At 41.6% G+C, this 19,899-nt stretch overlaps 1 protein-coding gene across 4 annotated transcripts in view; it reads left to right on the forward strand.

Moving 5' to 3' along the window:
* The window catches only part of LOC125452515 (KH domain-containing, RNA-binding, signal transduction-associated protein 2-like), a 507,520-nt gene that overhangs the window by 392,210 nt on the left and 95,411 nt on the right, over nucleotides 1–19,899 (forward strand). For 3 of the 4 annotated variants that reach the window (XR_007247568.2, XR_007247564.2, XM_059645528.1), the window contains exon 8: nucleotides 10,703–10,761. The exons of the other annotated variant lie outside the window; for it this stretch is intronic. Coding sequence is in view for 1 of the 3 variants with exons in the window: in XM_059645528.1 (XP_059501511.1) it covers nucleotides 10,703–10,761 (59 nt within the window). In the remaining 2 variants the exon portion in view is untranslated. The remainder of the gene's footprint in view (nucleotides 1–10,702; nucleotides 10,762–19,899) is intronic. 4 annotated transcript variants of the gene reach the window in all.

Raw genomic sequence — 19,899 nt, forward strand, 5'->3', positions numbered from 1 at the left:
TCATTTGTCCAGTGTGCTTGAAATTTGATTCCTAACCCTTTCCAAATAGTCCGTCCTTTTTTGTGTGCTGGAGACTTTAATAACCTCTCCTAAGTTCTCCTGCTAAGATGTTGGCCCCTTTCCAGTTTAGGTTAGATCCATCCTTTTTGAACAGGTCTTTTCTATCCCCAAAAGACATTCTAATTGTCCCAGAAACGTCAATCCCTGAAAAATAAACTAGCTCTTCAGCTATTGATTTATCTCCTTTAACCATTTGTTCCTTCCCTCATTTGAGTCTGGCAATGAGAGTAAACCAGAAATTACTACTTTCAAGGTTTTTTTTAATGTTCTACCTAGTCTCTTAAATTCAGTCTGTTCTACTTTAGACTTTTCCCTAAAAATGTCATTCCTACACATATACAATAATTTCTGGCTTCCAATCTCACCTTTAGCAATATGCTTGAAAAGTTTAGAGACATCCTTAATCCTAGGACCAGGAAAGCAACAAACCATCCTAAATTTGCACTCTGCCACAGAATGTCCTATCTATGCCCCTGATAGATAGTCCCCAATAATGATAATTCTGTTAAATCTTGTTGAAGAATAAACTTGTTGGCAAAATGTACAATCACTAATTTAGAATGCAAACAAATAAGTTTATTGAACAATAAAGACTGACATTTACATTCCGTTAGTCAAGGTAAGGCACAATACATTGGTTCAATGCATGTCACTCTGCCTTTCCCAAGGATCCTGCGACTGTTGAGAATTTCTTTCTTCATTCTGTGAGATTTTTTTCTTCATTCCATGAATCAGTTATCTTGACTCATGACATCCTTCAAGACTTTAACTTAGTTATGTATATATATATATATATATATATATATACAGCTTTAAGACTTAAACCCTAGTCGATTCTTTTCTCTCCCTTTCTAAAATGGGTTCATTTTTGTTTTGAGCCATTAACTTCAGCGTTAATACTGGATTTGAATACTGATTCCTATCCCAGTTAGCCTCATCCTATGGCAATTAATGTAGTCATGATTGGATTCCTACAGCAATCCCTCAGCCTTGCAACAAATATCCATTGAGTGGTAATTTTGTGCACTGGTGCTTATTTCCTAATAAATCCTCTAATGTTAACTCCTAAGTCTCTATCATGTACTCTCACAGGAGAACATAGATATACATACACACATATATATGCACAGACACAGATGCACATGCTTACATAGACACACACACTTTCTCTCACATGTATACATAGGCATATATATATTTGTATAATATATACACTGAAAAACATGAATACACACACATACACAGACAGGGACATCCAGAAACAGACTCACACACGTATACTTGCACACGTGTACACAAACAAATGTGCATTCAGGGCACACAAAAACTCGTAGACAGAGATATACAGATATGCATCTTGCAATCACATGCATACACATATACACTTCCATAGAGACATCTGCTCACATATAGATACATACACAGATGTGCACAAACACACATGCAAACACAAATAAGTTACAATGCAAGCCTGTCTGGGTACTACCCTTCCAGTAGTGCTACAACCCCTCAGTAATAACCCTGTGACAGTGCAACACTCATTCAGTACTTCCCCTCAAATCATTCAGTGTACTTTCAGTTCGCAGCCCAGACAGCAGATATCAATAATGCGTATCTGACAGTACAGTACTTATCCAGTGGTGGCAGTCCAGCACTGCAGCATCACCTAACTACTGCTCCTTTTACAATACGGTGTTCCCTGCGTACTGTTCCTCTGACAGTGCAGCTCCTCCTGAGTAGGTCAGCACGTTGGCTCAGTGATTAGCACTGCTGCCTCACAGCACCAAGAACTTGGGTTCGATTTCTGCCTCAGGTGACTGTCGATGCGAAGTTCGCACATTCTCCTCGCGTCAGCCTGAGTTTCCTCTGGGTGCTCCAGTTTCCAAAGAAGTGCGGGGTTAGGTGGATTAGCCATGCTAAATTGCCCATAGTGCCCAGGGATGTGAAGGTTAGATGGATTGGCCGTAGGAAATGCAGGGTTACGGAGATAAGGTAGGAGGGTGGATCTGGGTGGGATGCTGTTCAGAGGGTCTGTATAAACTTGATGAGCCAAATGGCTTGCTTCCATACTGTAAGGATTCTATGATTCTGCTGTTCCTCTGGCAATGCAACACTCCATGAGTATTGCTCCCATGGCAGTGCAGTTGTCCATTAGTACTGTTCCTGCGACAGTGCAGACTTCCCCGTTTTGTTCCTGTGAGAAGGCAGCATTTCCCAAATATTACTCCTCCGACAGTGCACCACCTCCTGAGTATTATTGTTTTGATTGTACAGTGAAACTTGATGATTGCTCCTTTGACTAAGAGAGTGCAGAGATAGAGCTGCGCGAATGGCTTGAATACAAGGAGGGCAGTTTTTTAAAGTTGGAGTATTGCCTGGCCAGGAGCTGATTAGAGGATGAGTTTGATTGGGGCAACATAACCTAATGAAAGTTTAGGACATGGAGAAACAAAATTTTAAATAAGGTCTGGATTCCGAAATTACCTTCCCGCTAGTCATAAGGAAGATTATCCCAGCGGCCCTCCTTCTGAGTTCAAATTCCTGAAGGATACCCTCTGGCATGAATTATTGATAAAGATGGGAGCATATCAGACAGAACAGAAGCTGAAGCTGAACGGATCAGCAATGATGTCTGGGAGATGTTTTCATTCCTTAAAAAAACTTGATTGAACAATCTCTTGGGAATGCAGTTGGACTTAACTGTTTAATCACTTTGCTGAACAAACTCACCTGGGAATTTCAGAGATGTCTGCTAATGCAGCAATTCTGTTTTTTTTGTCACATTTTCAAAGTGTAACAATGGTCTGGCACCATCTCCTCTTTATAAGGTTATCACAGTTGATCGCTGGACTATTAGCAGTGGGGTATGCTGACAATCCCAGTTTATAACGAGTGGTCAACTCACATTGGGCCCCAGAGTGCTTTCATCAGACTGTTATAGCCACTAAACTAAACTGACATTACCCTTGCAGAGTAAAAGCTGCATGTTGTTCATAAAGGAAATAAATCCAGGGCAAAAGGGGAGAGAAGGAAATTTTATGATGATACAGCAAGTTGTGATGTCGAATGCACTGTTTGAAAGAAGGAGGCTGGAGACAGATTCAACATAAAAGAGGGGAATTGAATGCTATTTTAAAGGGTAAAACAGAATTGCAGAGGTATGATTTCTTCAGAAGTGAATAGCGTTGGAAAATCTTTTTATATACTTTTGAAAGACATGGAGGAGGAGCAAAGGGACAGATGGCAAAGAGTCTCAATGCAAAAGATAAAGGGATTGTTAATGGTGATGAAAGAGAAGATGATGTAAAATGGGCATAAGTTAAGGTGTGAAAGGGAGAAGATGAGTCCTCTTTAATGAAAGCCAAAGCCAGCTTGATTACTGTCAGCTATTTGATGCCGCAGTGAATAGACCAGCTAATATATTCTCATGGGTGTTGGTAAATAACATCAGACAGATAATGGGTTATGTCAGAACATGAGAACTAGAAGCAGGAGTAGGCAATTCATTTCCTTGAGCTTGCTGTGCCATTTAATATGATCATGGTTGATCTCATCTCAAACCCAAGTCCACTTTTCTTCCCACTCTCTAAAAACCTTTCACTCCATCGTTAATTAACAATTTGCCTATCTCCTCCTTAAATTTACAATATGTTACAGTGTCCACTGCACTCTGGGGTCGTGAATCCCACAGATTAATGACACTTTGACGGAAGTAACTTCCCCTCATCTTTGTTTTAAATCTACTATTCCTTGTTCTAAAACTATAACCTCCAGTTCCAGATTAACTTGCATGAGCAAACATCCTTTCTTTATCTACTGAATCAATCATTTCAGCATCTTATATTCCTCAATTCGATCTCCTCTCATTCTTCTGACCTGCAGAGAGTATAGCCCTGAACTGCTTAATCTCTCTTCATAAGACAAATCCCTCATATCTGGAAATGATTTAGTGAATCCCCCTATACTGCCTCCAATGCAACTAAATATCTCAAGTACGGGACTCCAGGTGCAATCTTACGAATGACTTGTACAGTTCCAAAACTTCCCTGGTTTTATACTTAAATAATAGATGCCAAAATTGCATTTGCCTTTCTTATTACCTGCTGTACCTTCATACCAGTGTTCTGCAATTCATGTGCAAGGCCAACCAAATCCTTCTGCATTGAACCATGTTTCAAGATAGAGATACATACTTTATATCAGTCATTCTCGGACTATGGAAAAGTAAAGAATGATTGAAGCATTTAAGATAATGAAAGGATCTGGTATGATAAACAGATAAACTAATTCCTCTGGCTAACAGGTGTCTAGACAAGAGACTGTAACTTTCAAATTCAAAGCAGGCCATTCAAAGGGGGACATCCAGAGGCAGTTCTTCACATAAAGAGGAGTGGAAATCTGGAACTCTCCCCCCAAAAACCCTGTTAAACCTAGGAATTGTGGTATTTTCCCAGATTACCACCACTCCTGGTATTTACCATGTCAACCAGTTTGTGGTACTGGGTTGGCATTATTTTTGATAATTCCCTGACACCAATTCTCCATTATCTTGTGCCTTTGTAGTAATTAGTGGTACAATTACTCTAGAATATCTACAGTCTGTTCTTGCATAATAAGGAGGTTTATAACATGAGAGCAATAAAAAGAACTACATTTGTCAGGAATAATTACTATTACCTTAGGGAGCTACTACATACACCCTTTCCTGCTGAAAACTAGAGCAGAACTCATTGACCAAACCTAAAGACTGTATGACATAAGTAGAATGGGTGGACATGATATAACAGAATCATGATATTCTTCAACAGTGGTCAATTAAAATATAGGTTGTAGTTTGAATGGTCCCCTACTCTTTCTCTGTTAATCAAGTTAAAATTAGAGTCACATATATGTCATAGTTGGAGAGCTGTAACCCCCAGTTCCATAGTCAGTGGATTTGATGATAAAGGGGTTTATAAAGTGCAGGACAAGGCAACCATGGGTGACATATATCTGCAGCAGCAGTATCAGGCTTTTTAGTGGTCATTATTTGGTTACTTCAGCCTCATGTAGCCTAAGGACCGGCAGGCTTCGTGGCACTTTACACAGTCTTATATTTAATTGCAGTGGGGCAGGGTCAAATGATCAGGTAGCAAGCATAATACCCAATGGATTTAATGCACCCACCTTCACCTTCAAATTCAATTGTCAGGGAAACATAAAATGGGAACCCATCTGTCCTAAGTTCAAATGGCAAAAACTGTGCTAGTGAGCATTTTCAAAGATTGTGGTAGTGGCTCACAGTGCAAATTCTTAAGTCAAACTGGCCCATTACAACCAAGCATGGAGGAGATCTCTGTTTCCTTATCTAATCCTTCTCCTCCATGTGTCACTACAAATGGTAAATTGAACTAGGCTGCAGATATGGCTTCTCCCATTGGGTCAAATTCAGTATTAAGAACAAATCGCCAGGCGTCCTTATGTTAACAAAAAAAACTGGTTTATGACCCAAAAGTAAACTTAAACTAAAGGTGCAATTGTTATTGGATTATTGACAAACAGCTTGGATTATGCACATATATTTATCTACCCTTTCAGAACAAAAACTACCACAGGCATCTGAAAACAAAACCTCTGCGGAGTATTCACTTTGAAGTACTTTGGCCAAGTAATAATTAAACTCATGAAGAAAAGCTGAGTCATAAATTGCTCCAAATGTTGTTATGATTCCAAAGACATTCTTCACAATTAGGATTTTGGATGTTGGGCTGTCTACCTAGAACAGTTGTAGCTGGCTGAATTTTCTTGGTGGAGATAGTGGGATAGGCTCCAATGATTTCTCTCCTGGAATCCCCAGGAGTAGTAAAGATACCTTCTGGTGGATTTTCAGCTTACATACTTTGCTGTAAGGGGCTTGAAACAAGAGAGAGATAGCTGTGACTCTTCAGGCAAGTCAAATTCTCTCTCACTCTGTTCAACATTTCTACAGACAAACTGGGCTATGTGATCTCTCTCCAAAAGTCTTCCAAACTGAATTACTCTATCCAAGTTTCCTGCTCCATAAAGGTACAAAATTGTTGCTGTTGTGCCCAATGTCTCTTCCTTAGCAAAGTGTCCTTTTGTTTAAAAGTTCAAGGCACATGTCTTTTGCTAAACTAGCTCATTTCTCTTCATAATAGGGAACATTAGCGGTGTTGTTTCCCAGACAGTTCCTTATCTTTGTCTGTGGACCAGAAAAGTTGTCGAAATGAGATATTTTCGCTCTCTCTTTCTCTCTCTGGATTATTGTATCGTTAGTGACCAATTTCTGATTGGTTACTTTAGGGTCATCTATTAAGTGGTTCCCTAACATCTCAATTATTGATAAGATCTATCCCCCTCATTACAGCTTGTTCTGATATTTCATTAAATTTAATGGTTTTCCCTTAGATAATTCCTTTGCCTCAGTGTTTGGGATAAGAGAAAGTGAGTTGCCATGTCCTTCTGATTGATAGCCTCGGCCATTGTCCCACATGAAGTGTCAAGATGTTGTGCCTTGTACAACTGTCACTGAGTTCACAGCTTATCAATAGCTGTTAGTGTTGGAAAAAAAGTTACTTAATAAAAAAATGGCACAGCAACAAAACTGCAAATAATTTCAAAACTAAGACAGAAATTACAAAGTAGATGAGAGTGATGAACCTAAACTATGTATATATAAACTGCAAATACATTTGGATAATTAGTTTGTATGTAATCATAAGTTATAATAGTTAAAATGGACTATGCAGCTACAAAACTAATTGCAAAACTATCAGAAAAATCGATTGTTAAGTAGGGATACATCTTGCATTGAGCTCTCTTGAAAACATTACAAGTTTTAAAAAAGCTAAGTTAATAAACAGGCTAAATGCTTGATATTTCACAGCTGTTATTCGACACAATAAAGTTGTTGAATTTTCTTTTGGATGGATATTACTAGATAAGTTTTTTGATACTGTTTCTGGAGCTAGTTCTTTCAACCTTGATAGGTTTTGTAGATCCTCTGTATATTAAATGCATAAATTATAGCATGCACCTCACTTTGTGTACTGCAGACAAAAGAGCAGTCACATGCTACTCACGGCTTACATTGATTGCAATTAAGCAGAATGACATAATTAAAATTCTTACATTGCTTGATTATAATAGAAATAAAACCAATTATTTAACATTGACTATGTTTCCTTAAAAGCCCCCCAAAACTATTGTGATAATATGGAAATAACTTCTTCATTTGTTCATTCATGCATCACAAGCCCTGCATATATTGTCCATTCCTAACTGCCCCAGACAATGTGGTGGTGAACTGTCTTCTTCAACTGCCATAGTTCTTGGGAGTGTTGGGGCACCCACAGTGCCATTAGCAAGGGACTTCCAGGACTTTGACCCAACGACAATGAGGGATATATTTCCAAGTCAGGATGGTGTGTCAACTGGAGGGGAACTTGGAGTGGGGGCAGTGTTCTCTTGCAGTTTATCTGTATGTGTTGGCTAAAAGGCCAAAATTGACGAGGTCATTGCTTTTCGTCAAAGTATTGCCATGAAATTTTTTGCATCCACCAATGAGGATAAATATAATCTTAGATTGCTGTCTCATCTGAAACACAGCACTTGCAACAGTGCAAGGCTCTCTTTGTATTGTACTGAAGGGCAGTTTGTATTTATTCATCCCTGGAGTAAACCCACAACCTTCTGTCTCCAAGACATGAGTCCTACTACTTGAGCCACAGCTAATATTGAATGAAGATAGGATGTGTTATCCAAGACCACTGTTTCCATCACAGTACCCAATCTCAGATGCAACAGAGAAAGTAGCAACAATCACCTTCTCATGCCTGTCCAAAGAAGACAACACCACATTGATACAGGAAGACGAAGAAACAATGAATGAAGCTATGTTTTAAAAACTTATCAAATGTCCACTTGAAAATTATAATGATTAGCTCTGAGACTATACACCTATGCTGGAGCCTTGCTTAGCATCAGTGCAAGTCAGAGAATCAAACAAAACTGGATCTTAACGGTGATAATGGGAATTGCAAATGCTGGAGAATCCAAGATAACAAAAGTGTGGAGCTGGATGAACACAGCAGGCCAAGCAGCATCTCAGGAGCACAAAAGCTGACGTTTCGGGCCTAGACCCTTCATCAGAGAGGTGGATGCGGAGAGGGAACTGGAATAAATAGGGAGAGAGGGGGAGGCGGACCGAAGATGGAGAGGAAACAAGATAGGTAGAGAGGAGAGTATAGGTGAGAAGGTAGGGAGGGGATAGGTCAGTCCAGGGAAGATGGACAGGTCAAGGAGGCGGGATGAGGTGGTAGGTAGGAGATGGAGGTGCGGCTTGAGGTGGGAGGAAGGGATGGGTGAGAGGAAGAACAGGTTAGGGAAGCAGAGACGGGCTGGGTTGGTTTTGGGATGCAGTGGTGAGAGGGGACAAGCTGGGCTGGTTTTGTGATGCAGTGGGGGGAGGGGAAGAACTGGGCTGGTTTTGGGATGCAATGGGGGAAGGGGAGATTTGAAGCTTGTGAAGTCCACATTGATACCATTGGGCTGCAGGGTTCCCAAGCGGAATATGAGTCGCTGTTCCTGCAACCTTCGGGTGGCATCATTGTGGCACTGCAGGAGGCCCATGATGGACATGTCATCTGAGGAATGGGAGGGGGAGTTGAAATGATTCGCGACTGGGAGGTGCAGTGGTTTGTTGCGAATCGAGCGGAGGTGTTCTGCAAAGCGGTCCCCAAGCCTCCGCTTGGTTTCCCCAATGTACAGGAAGCCACACCGGGTGCAATGGATACAATATACCACATTGGCAGAGGTGCAGGTGAACATCTGCTTGATATGGAAGGTCATCTTGGGGCCTGGGATAGTGGTGAGGGAGGAGGTGTGGGGGCAAGTGTAGCACTTCCTGCGGTTGCAGGGGAAGGTGCCGGGTGTGGTGGGGTTGGAGGGGAGTGTGGAGCGGACAAGGGAGTCACGGAGAGAGTGGTCTCTCCGGAAGGCACACAAGGGTGGGGATGGAAAAATGTCTTGGGTGGTGGGGTCGGATTGTAGATGGCGGAAGTGTCGGAGGATGATGCGTTGTATCCGGAGGTTGGTGGGGTGGTATGTGAGAATGAGGGGGATCCTCTTAGGGTGGTTGTGGCGGGGGCGGGGTGTGAGGGATGTGTTGTCGGAAATGCGGGAGACGCGGTCGAGGGCGATCTCGACCACTGCGGGGGGAAAGTTGCGGTCCTTGAAGAACGTGGACATCTGGGATGTGCGGGAGTGGAATGCCTCATCCTGGGAGTAGATGCGGCGGAGGCAGAGGAATTGGGAATAGGGGATGGAATTTTTGCAGGACAGCTTTTGTGCTCCTGAGATGCTGCTTGGCCTGCTGTGTTCATCCAGCTCCACACTTTTGTTACCTTGGATCTTAATGGTCCTAGTGTTAGAATTGATGTCCTTGTTTATACGTTAGTAAGTGATTCTACTTGGTAATAGGGTTCAAAGGCTTACCTGGTAATCAAGCATAAATGATCATCATTATTAATTCTGTGAAAGTTATGGCAAACCCAACTCCATTTTCTTTTTGTGGAACGCTGAGTGACACATTGCATTCTGTTCAGTGTAATTAAAAACAATAATGCTTCATTACACACAGTAATAACTATTGCTCATCATAGCTACACACAATACCTATTACAGCAAACTTTGGTTCAGCCAGCTCCTAATGAAGCAGCCCTCTTGACAAACCAGCAAAAATTATATACTGTATTATTCTGTCCAGTTACTATATTTTTTAATTTATTTACCTCAGCGTAAATTCCTTTGTTGTACATTTGAATGGCCACATGAAATATCAACAGTTGATTCAATATTGTGTCAAATTTTCCTCAAATACCATGATCTATCATGATATGCAAGTAGTCAGCTGAGGTTTTAAATAAAACCCATAAGTTTTACTTAAGGCAAAGTTAGGTTATTAGAAAAGTGACTTTTGCTGTTAGTAAAGTATAACAGTAATGTGTATACCCTGTGCATTATGTTTCTGTGACTTAGTGTGTGTTTTTACATTGATGATATGGACCTCTTAATTATCCGGAATGTTTGATTAACTGGCACACTCCTGGTCCCAGTTAATAAGAATGATCAAGGTAACCAGCACTGAAAATAATTATGCACAATAATTATTATTGCTCAGTGTTACATACAATGATAACAATTACCACTAATAATTACACACTATATTATGACCATGAATTACCCATAATAGCTAATAATAATCAAATAAAATCATTACAAACTAATAATAATCAACAATAACTATTACTAAGAAGAATTATGCTCAATAATGACTATTGCTATAAATAATTAGGCACACAATGATAACAATTACTAATAATAATCATACCAAAAACTATAACAAACAGTTACACTGAATGATTTTTGATCGCTTTAGATCAATACTGATTAAACAGTTTCACGATGAACAAGAATTGCACACAGTGATCATTGTTGCTAATAACATTAAAATCCCATGGTAACTGTTACTAATAGTCATTAATAATGCCATTGTAGCACTTACTGATATTAACTACAAATACCATGTTAATTTTTCTTGCAGTTGTCTTGAGCTGTCATTTGTGTTTGTTTTCTATTACAGTGGCGCTGAGTATTACGATTACGGACATGGAACAAGTGAAGAACTCTATGAAAGTTATGGTAAACCTAGCTCCAGTTTTTTCTTTGTGGAATGCTGAATGACGCACTGAATTCCATTGAGAAATCAAACCATTCCAAAGAACTGCCATTGATTAAATTTGACTTTCTTCCTTTGCAAAAAAGTGAAATTTACCAAATCCGTTACCTTACCCCTACATTTCCTATGTATAACCCAAACATCCCTGAACACTGCGGGCAATTTAGCATGGCCAATCAACCAACCCTGCACATCTTTGGACTGTGGGAGGAAACTGGTGCAACTGGAGGAAACCCACGCAGACACGGGGAGAATGTACAAACTCCACACAGACAGTTGCCTGAGGTCAAACCTGGATCCCTAGCGCTGTGAGGCAGCAGTGCTAACTATTGAGCTACCGGACGTCCCCTTGAGTAGGGCAGGCAAGCTGGAAAAACCAAACATAAGCTCTTCTCCACACTCTCCCCACCCATTCCCATTGACGTGACACATCTTTAACTAAAGGAGCAATCACTATTCAGTTGTCAGAAATAAATCAAGCCAGGAATTCAAAAGAAATGTCCTAACCCAGACAGCAGGGAGAATGTGAACTTGGTTGCCACAGGGAGTGGTTCGGGCAAATGGGATAGATGTATTTGAGTGACAACAGGGTAAATACACAACAGAGAATGGAGCAGAAGGACATGCTGATGGTTGAAGGAGGAGGCTCATGTGGGCTATAAATTAGAATTGTTGAAAGCTTTCATACATAGAGGCCACTGGGCCATCATGTCTGCACCAGCCAAAGAACAAGCTGCCCAGTCTAATCCCTCTTTCTGGCATTAAGTGTGTAGCCCTGCAGGGAGATTAAGCAGAATATCATTTCTAAAGGCTGCAGAATCTAATGAATGAACATGCTCAAAACAAGAGCACATGATAAAGGGAGGCTCATGTGCTTATCTAGACACTTCTTAAAAGAGTTGAAGGGTATTTTTGTGTTCTCTTCATTCAATATAGTAGAACTGGGTTTGAATTCTCCTGCTCTCCGTGGTCCAAAACTAGTATAAGAAGGATAACGAAATGTGGCTTCCCAGTACAGAAATTGTCCCTTGAGACCTTCACCAAGGAGTTAGTCATGGTGAGGAGAGCATACAGTTCTGTAGGGTGAACACTGTGTCTTTCTGAAAGGATTATGAAGTGGCCTGATTTAGTCAGGAGCTGAGTAGAGCTTGTCAATAGTCCATAGAATCCCTACTTTGTGGAAACAGGCCCTTCAGCCCAACAAGTCCACACCGACCCTCAGAGCAATCCATCCAGACCCATTCCCCAAACCGTCCTCATCTACACATCCCTGAACACTATGGGCAATTTAGCACAGCCAGTCCACCTAGTCTGCACACATTTGGACTGTGGGAGGTAACTGGGGCACCGAGAGGAAACCCATGCAGACATGGGGAGAATGTGCAAACTCTACACAGACTGTTGCCTGAGTGGCCCCTGTTGCTGTGAGGCTGCTGTGCTAACCACTGAACTACCAAGCCACCGTTACTGAGCTTCTTATTGACTTGAACAGATCTCCCATAATCCATTCACTGTCGCACTTTAAAGGGGAGGAGTTAAAAACTTCAGAGGTTACACAGATCACTTATTCAAAAATCTAGTGAATGTACTCACCTGGAGCAAGAGCAAAGGCTTTATGGTTTGAAGCATTCAAATAACTGAAGGGAATGGAACAGTTTTATTTTGTTATTTTATTGTATTTGGTTTTACCTTCAATAACTTCAGTTTGAATAGTGACTGCTGATGGTTTTGTGAAGTGAAAAAGGGGTCAGTGATATAGATGCATTGGGGAGGAAACTGGATAAACACACAAAGGAGAAATGATAATCGAGTTAGATGAAGGTGGGTGGGAGGAGGCTTATTTAGGAAATAATTGCTAACATGGGTGAATTGAACCTGACAGCCTGTTTCTATACTGTCGTCTTTAACTAGAGGATATCATGTCAGAGGGAAGTGAAGTACCTTCTGCATTTGAAAGTGAGGCCAGTTCTGGATCACTCCAACATTCTAATTGTGTATTAATTCGGCTTTGTTCCATCAATCCAGATCCTCTAACAATGCTATCAGCACTCCCAAAAAATCTTGATCTTATGATTTTGGCAAAGTTTGATCTCTTATTTTAAATTTCATTGAGTTTTGGAGCAGTGATCAGTTCTACTAATATTTGTAATCATGCCATAGATTTGTAATTTCATTTTGGTTTTCGGCTCTGGTTGTCAATGAATTATTAAACAGAAGTGAGGTGGAGTCTTACAGAAATAAACTGTTCACTTTGAGGCAGGCCTTGACCAATTGGGACAACAAAGAGCCACACCAAACCGTCCACCATGGGCAGCAGTGTGTACCATTTACAAGATGCACTGAACAACTCCATGGGTTCCTTAGACAGCACCTTCCAAACCTACAAATACTACCACGTGCAAATGCAAAGGCAGTAGATGTATGGGAATACTACCTACTGCAGGCTGCCTTTCATGTTACTCACCGGCCTGACTTGGAAATTGTCATAATCTACCTGGGTAGCACTGTAAATTAAGCCCAACTGTTCTTGCAATTGTACAAAATGTTAAAATTTTCTTTTAGATAAGCACAGTACCCCAATTTGCCTCATATCCAGACCAAGGTAGAAATAAAGCACAAACGTAGCTTCTGTATTAAACAAGAATTATTATTTATTATGAGTAATTAGACTGTAGCTACAAGTAAATAAATATAAACCTGAGGTATGTAACATGATTAATGAAATGCACACACACCTACAAATAGAATGGGACTGATTCATTTGGAAAGTATCTCTGATTTTTCAATTCAAAAGTCACAGCAACTGCTGCAGGAAGGGTAACTGGTTTTCTGCAACTTTAAATTGAAGTTTTTTCTTAACTGCAGAAGATAAGCAATTTCTGCTACGCTTCTCTCTTTCCTTCCTGTCTCTCTCTGTCTGTATCTTGTAACTTGATTCCAAATCCAAACTGCTCAATTAGTCAAGAGCCAATCACGTTCACCTATAAACAACTCTTTGGCTCCTGATCATCTGTACATTGCAGGAATCCGTGGCCTCAAAAAGCAGAGTTCACAACTGGCATAGAATCCTTTGCTTTGAAATTATGTGGCCAACCTGGTTAATTCTTGTGCTCCTGAGATGCTGCTTGGCCTGCTGTGTTCATCCAGCCTCACATTTTATTATCTTGGAAGTCTCCAGCATCTGCAGTTCCCATTATCTCTGGTTAATTCTTACTCTTTTTCTCAAAAAAACGCTCTTTTTCCTTGTTTGCCAAGTTTTTTAAAGACAAAAATATAAAAAGACATGGTCCTTGCCTTTCCACATCCTGAACGGAAATGAAACACCATTTCAAAAATGTTAAACTTTCAATACACTGCAAAACAAGTCATATTCTTCTTCCCCCTTAATGCAAAGTTACTTGGTGCTAGAATTTTCTAGCATTTAACCTATTCTAACATTTACATTTGGGATAATGTAACAATATTTCTATTATCTTTTCCAGGAATATGAATAATTTTTACATTAAATAATTGCAACAAAAGGTTTGATCTGAAAAGTCTCGTAGTCCAATTTTTAAACTTTCAAAAAGGCTACGGGTGTATAATAATAAAATGTGAGGCTGGATGAACACAGCAGGCCAAGCAGCATCTCAGGAGCACAAAAGCTGACGTTTCGGGCCTAGACCCTTCATCAGAGAGGGGATGGGGGGAGGGAACTGGAATAAATAGGGAGAGAGGGGGAGGCGGACCGAAGATGGAGAGTAAAGAAGATAGGTGGAGAGGGTGTAGGTGGGGAGGTAGGGAGGGGATAGGTCAGTCCAGGGAAGACGGACAGGTCAAGGAGGTGGGATGAGGTTAGTAGGTAGATGGGGGTGCGGCTTGGGGTGGGAGGAAGGGATGGGTGAGAGGAAGAACCGATTAGGGAGGCAGAGACAGGTTGGACTGGTTTTGGGATGCAGTGGGTGGGGGGGAAGAGCTGGGCTGGTTGTGTGGTGCAGTGGGGGGAGGGGATGAACTGGGCTGGTTTAGGGATGCAGTGGGGGAAGGGGAGATTTTGAAACTTATGATCAGTATAAATTAACATTTCCTTGTTTCCATCTCAGACATTGTCTTCAAGTGCTGAAAAGACAACAGCACTTCTAAAATATCTTTTCCTACAGTCGAATGTTGTGGGTTAGTTGGTCAAATTATAGAAAGTCCACTTTGAGAATTGTCAACCTCTCATGCAACCTCACTCTTATTATCTGAGTTTGCTTCTACTTCTCCTACAACCTGGCGCGCACCTTATTCTCTTCCCTACAATGATATTTTTTCAGTATGCTTATGTGGCATAAGTGATTCTTCTTCTTTCAATCAGGAGTATTTATTAGTTAAGTCAATTTATTAAACCTTCTAACTATTTATACGAATCACTGAATTTAACTTTCAGAGGTTCGCCTTGCAATGACAACAATACGAATACTTCATCTCCCGTTCGAAGCATTCTTCTTGCTGAACGTTTATCCATCAATTCTTTCTTTCATTTTCACTTGTTAACTTTTCAAATGTTTTTGTGCTACCCAACATGCGCCTTTGAACTGTTGTGAGCTCCTGAAAGACACAATAAATACAAGCACTATTTTTTAATCTCTGAAGAATGTTCTCGTTGTCCCTTTGCTTTACCTTTGTGACAAAAGGAATCCATGTGAGTAAGATAGCAAAAGACAGCCTTTGAATTGAAAGACTAAAGAAAATGCCTGGCATTCTGAAATAAATCATAAAATGTACAATAAGTAGTCAAGATTCAAGAATGTTCTAACTGATATATATTTTACTGCCAATACAATGAATTACTGAGGGATTGCCGCACACCCGGAGGTACCATCTTTTGGAAGATGTTCTAACCAAAGGTCTCATCAGTGCTCTCAAACGAATATGAAAGATCCCATGAACTATTTGAAGAACGACACAGTTATTCCCAGTGCCCAGATCAATATCTGTCCTTCAGTGAATATCACAGACGATATAGGTGTTCAAAAAAAAGTGTTTGATGTGATACAGAACCAAATTATTCCCCTGAAAAGGTACTTGCCAAAAGGTAATGAACGAGTAAAGAGATAATGTAAAGCTAAAAGAAAAGATGTGAAAACATGCAAAAAACACAAGATTCTGGCGAGAAGCAGATATGTAAAGAATAGCAAAGTATGACAACACTGATTTTAAGAGCTATAAAAAAGGAGTGTGAAAAGAAGCTTGCAGGTAATATTGAAATGAAGGCAAAAATGTACAATTATCAGAATATTAAGAAAAGGAAGGTTTTTAGGAGCAATTTGGATCTCTATATCTGGTAACAGTGAGAATGTCAGTGCAAGTAAGGAAATGACAAACATGCTGAGTAGTGACTCTACATCAGTATTTACAGGAGAGGAAGTCCATAGCATGTCAGAGAGCCAAAGGAAACAGATGAAATCAGAACAGGGACTCAGCCATATTAATGTAAGGAAACTGACTACATTGAAGAAAATAATGGGACTGAAAACAACAGTTTCCCAGAAGTAAGTGAATTCATTCCAGGATATGAAAAGATGTAGCTGAGTTCTCATGATTCAGGAACGGTTCCTTTGCTTTGCAAGATTACACGTCATGCCACTATTTAACAAATGTGAGAGTTGGAGACCAGGGAATTACGGATTAGGTCATGCAATATCTATTGTCTGAAAATTACTAGGGTCCATAGTTAAAGGTATGGTGACTGAAAAACCTGAAAGTTTTTTTCTGTTGATCACTGAGAGCCAGTATGAATTTGTAAAGCTGACGTTTCGGGCCTAGACCCTTCATCAGAGAGGGGGATGGGATGAGGGTTCTGGAATAAATAGGGAGAGAGGGGGAGGCGGACCGAAGATGGAGAGAAAAGAAGGTGGAGAGGAGAGTATAGGTGGGGAGGTAGGGAGGGGATAGGTCAGTCCAGGGAAGACAGACAGGTCAAGGAGGTGGGATGAGGTTAGTAGGTAGGAGATGGAGGTGCGGCTTGGGGTGGGAGGAAGGGATGGGTGAGAGGAAGAACAGGTTAGGGAGGCAGAGACAGGTTGGACTGGTTTTGGGATGCAGTGGGGGGAGGGGACGAACTGGGCTGGTTTTGGGATGCGTTGGGGGAAGGGGAGATTTTGAAGCTGGTGAAGTCCACATTGATACCATTGGGCTACAGGGTTCCCAAGCGGAATATGAGTTGCTGTTCCTGCAACCTTCGGGTGGCATCATTGTGGCACTGCAGGAGGCCCATGATGGACATGTCATCTACAGAATGGGAGGGGGAGTGGAAATGGTTTGCGACTGGGAGGTGCAGTTGTTTATTGTGAACCGAGCGGAGGTGTTCTGCAAAGCGGTCCCCAAGCCATTTCCCGCAACACATCCCTCACACCCCGGCCCCGCCACAACCACCCAAAGAGGATCCCCCTCGTTCTCATACACCACCCCACCAACCTCCGGATACAACGCATCATCCTCCGACACTTCCGCCATCTACAATCCGACCCCACCACTCAAGACATTTTTCCATCCCCATCCCTGTCTGCATTCTGGAGAGACCACTCTCTCCGTGACTCCCTTGTTCACCCCACACTGCCCTCCAACCCCACCACACCCGGCACCTTCCCCTGCAACCGCAGGAAATGCTACACTTGCCCCCACACCTCCTCCCTCACCCCTATCCCAGGCCCTAAGATGACTTTCCACATTAAGCAGAGGTTCACCTGCACATCTGCCAATGTGGTATACTGCATCCACTGTACCCGGTGTGGCTTCCTCTACATTGGGGAAACCAAGCGGAGGATTGGCGACCGCTTTGCAGAACACCTCCGCTCGGTTCGCAATAAACAACTGCACCTCCCAGTCACAAACCATTTCAACTCCCCCTCCCATTCTTTAGATGACATGTCCATCATGGGCCTCCTGCAGTGCCATATGATGCCACCCGAAGGTTGCAGGAACAGCAACTCATATTCCGCTTGGAAAGCCTGCAGCCCAATGGTATCAATGTGGGCCAGCTTCACCAGCTTCAAAATCTCCCCTTCCCAAAACCAGCCCAGTTCGTCCCCTCCCCCCACTGCACCACACAACCAACCCAGCTTTTCCCCTCCACCCACTGCATCCCAAAACCAGTCCAACCTGTCTCTGCCTCCCTAACCTGTTCTTCCTCTCACCCATCCCTTCCTCCCACCCCAAGCTGCACCTGCATCTCCTACCTACTAACCTCATCCCACCTCCTTGACCTGTCCATCTTCCCTGGACTGACCTATCCCCTCCCTACCTCCCCACCTATACTCTCCTCTCCACCTATCCTCTTTTCTCTCCATCTTCGGTCCACTTCCCCCTCTCTCCCTATTTATTCCAGAACCCTCACCCCATCCCCCTCTCTGATGAAGGGCCTAGGCCCGAAATGTCAGCTTTTGTGCTCCTGAGATGCTGCTTGGCCTGCTGTGTTCATCCAGCCTCACATTTTATTATCTTGGATTCTCCAGCATCTGCAGTTCCCATTATCAATGAATTTGTAAAGAGTAGATTATGCCTGACAGGAATCTGATTCATTTTTTAAGAGCTAATTAAAGAAGTGGACAGGGAAATGTCTACAAAAGATCTATTTATATGGGCCTCCAGTATGCATTTGGTATGATCTCATGGAGAACTGTTAGCTAAAGTTGAGCCTGTGCAATTAAGAGCAAATGATTAACTTGATAAGGAATTTCCTGAAGCAGACAGAGAATGGGATAATGTGTGGATTTTCTAGTTTGCCAAATGTAACTGCTGGGGGTGTCCTGCAGGGTCTGAGTAAGGGCCTCAACAAGATTATGCGTTTGAAAGCCACACATCCAAACTTATTGAGGAAATAAAAAACAAGGATCATTGTAGAGGGAAACAAAAATGTAAAGAGATTTTAATTGATAAACTGAACGGGAATATAATAGTAAATAAATTTCAGTATTGACGAATGCAAGGTCATCCACAGAAATGATTAAACATTGCACTTCCTAACTGGTGAAAAACTAGAAACTGTCCATAGATACCTGGTGCTCCAGGTACACAGATAATGACAATGTTATGAACAGGTACAGAAAATAATTAGAAAGGCTAAAAGACTTTGCACCTAGGAGACCAGAAGTGGTAGAAGTCATGGTCCAGCTACCTAATCCCAAGTTCTGCATTGCATGAAATACTTTGTTCAACTTGAGGCACCACCTCTTAAACATATATTGCCCTATAGGGAATGCATTGTGGATTTGTCAGAATGATATTTAGATTCCAAGATTAAATCATACAGTCATAGAGACATACATCATGGAAACAGACCCTTTGGTCCAACTCATCCATGCCAACCACTTATTCTAAATAAGTTTCGTCCCATTTGCCTGCATTTGGCCCATATCCCTCTGAATCCTTCCCATTCATATACCTATCCCAATACCTTTTAAATTGCAATTGTACTTGTAATTACTTGTTACTGTAATTGTACCAGCCTCCACCACTTCCTCTGGCAGCTCAATCCATATACGTGACACCCTCACCTAAAAAGGTTAGCACTTAGGCCTCTTTCAAATCTTTCCCCTCTCACCTTAAACCCATGCCCTCTAGTTTTTGACTCCCCCACCCCAGGGAAAAGACCTTGTCTAATTACTCTATCTAGGCCCCTCATGATTTTACAAAATCTCTGTAAGATCACCCCTTAGCCTCCAACACTTTAGGGAAAAGAGCCCCAGTCTATTCACCCTCTCCCGAAAGGTCAAACCCTCTAAGCCTGGCAACATCGTTGTAAGTCTTCTCCGAACCCTTCCAAGTTTCACATCATTTTTCCTATAGCAGGAGACCAGAATTGCAGGCAGTCATCCAATAGTGACCGAACCAATATCCTGTATAGCTGCAAGATGACCTTCCAACTCCAATACTCAATGCATTGACCAATAAAAGCAAGCATCCAAATGCCTTCTTTACTGTCATGTCTACCTTCATTTTCAAGGAACTATGAATCATGAGGGATGTTGCATTCCCAGAGGTTTAAAAAAAGTAATACTTTGAAATGAACATTCTAGGCATACTGGTGGTTCACATTGACGTAAGCAAGATTAGTTGGACCAGTATATTTTACACACGTT

Source organism: Stegostoma tigrinum, chromosome 4 (genome assembly GCF_030684315.1).
Source record: "Stegostoma tigrinum isolate sSteTig4 chromosome 4, sSteTig4.hap1, whole genome shotgun sequence".
Classification (NCBI taxonomy): Eukaryota; Metazoa; Chordata; class Chondrichthyes; order Orectolobiformes; family Stegostomatidae; genus Stegostoma; species Stegostoma tigrinum.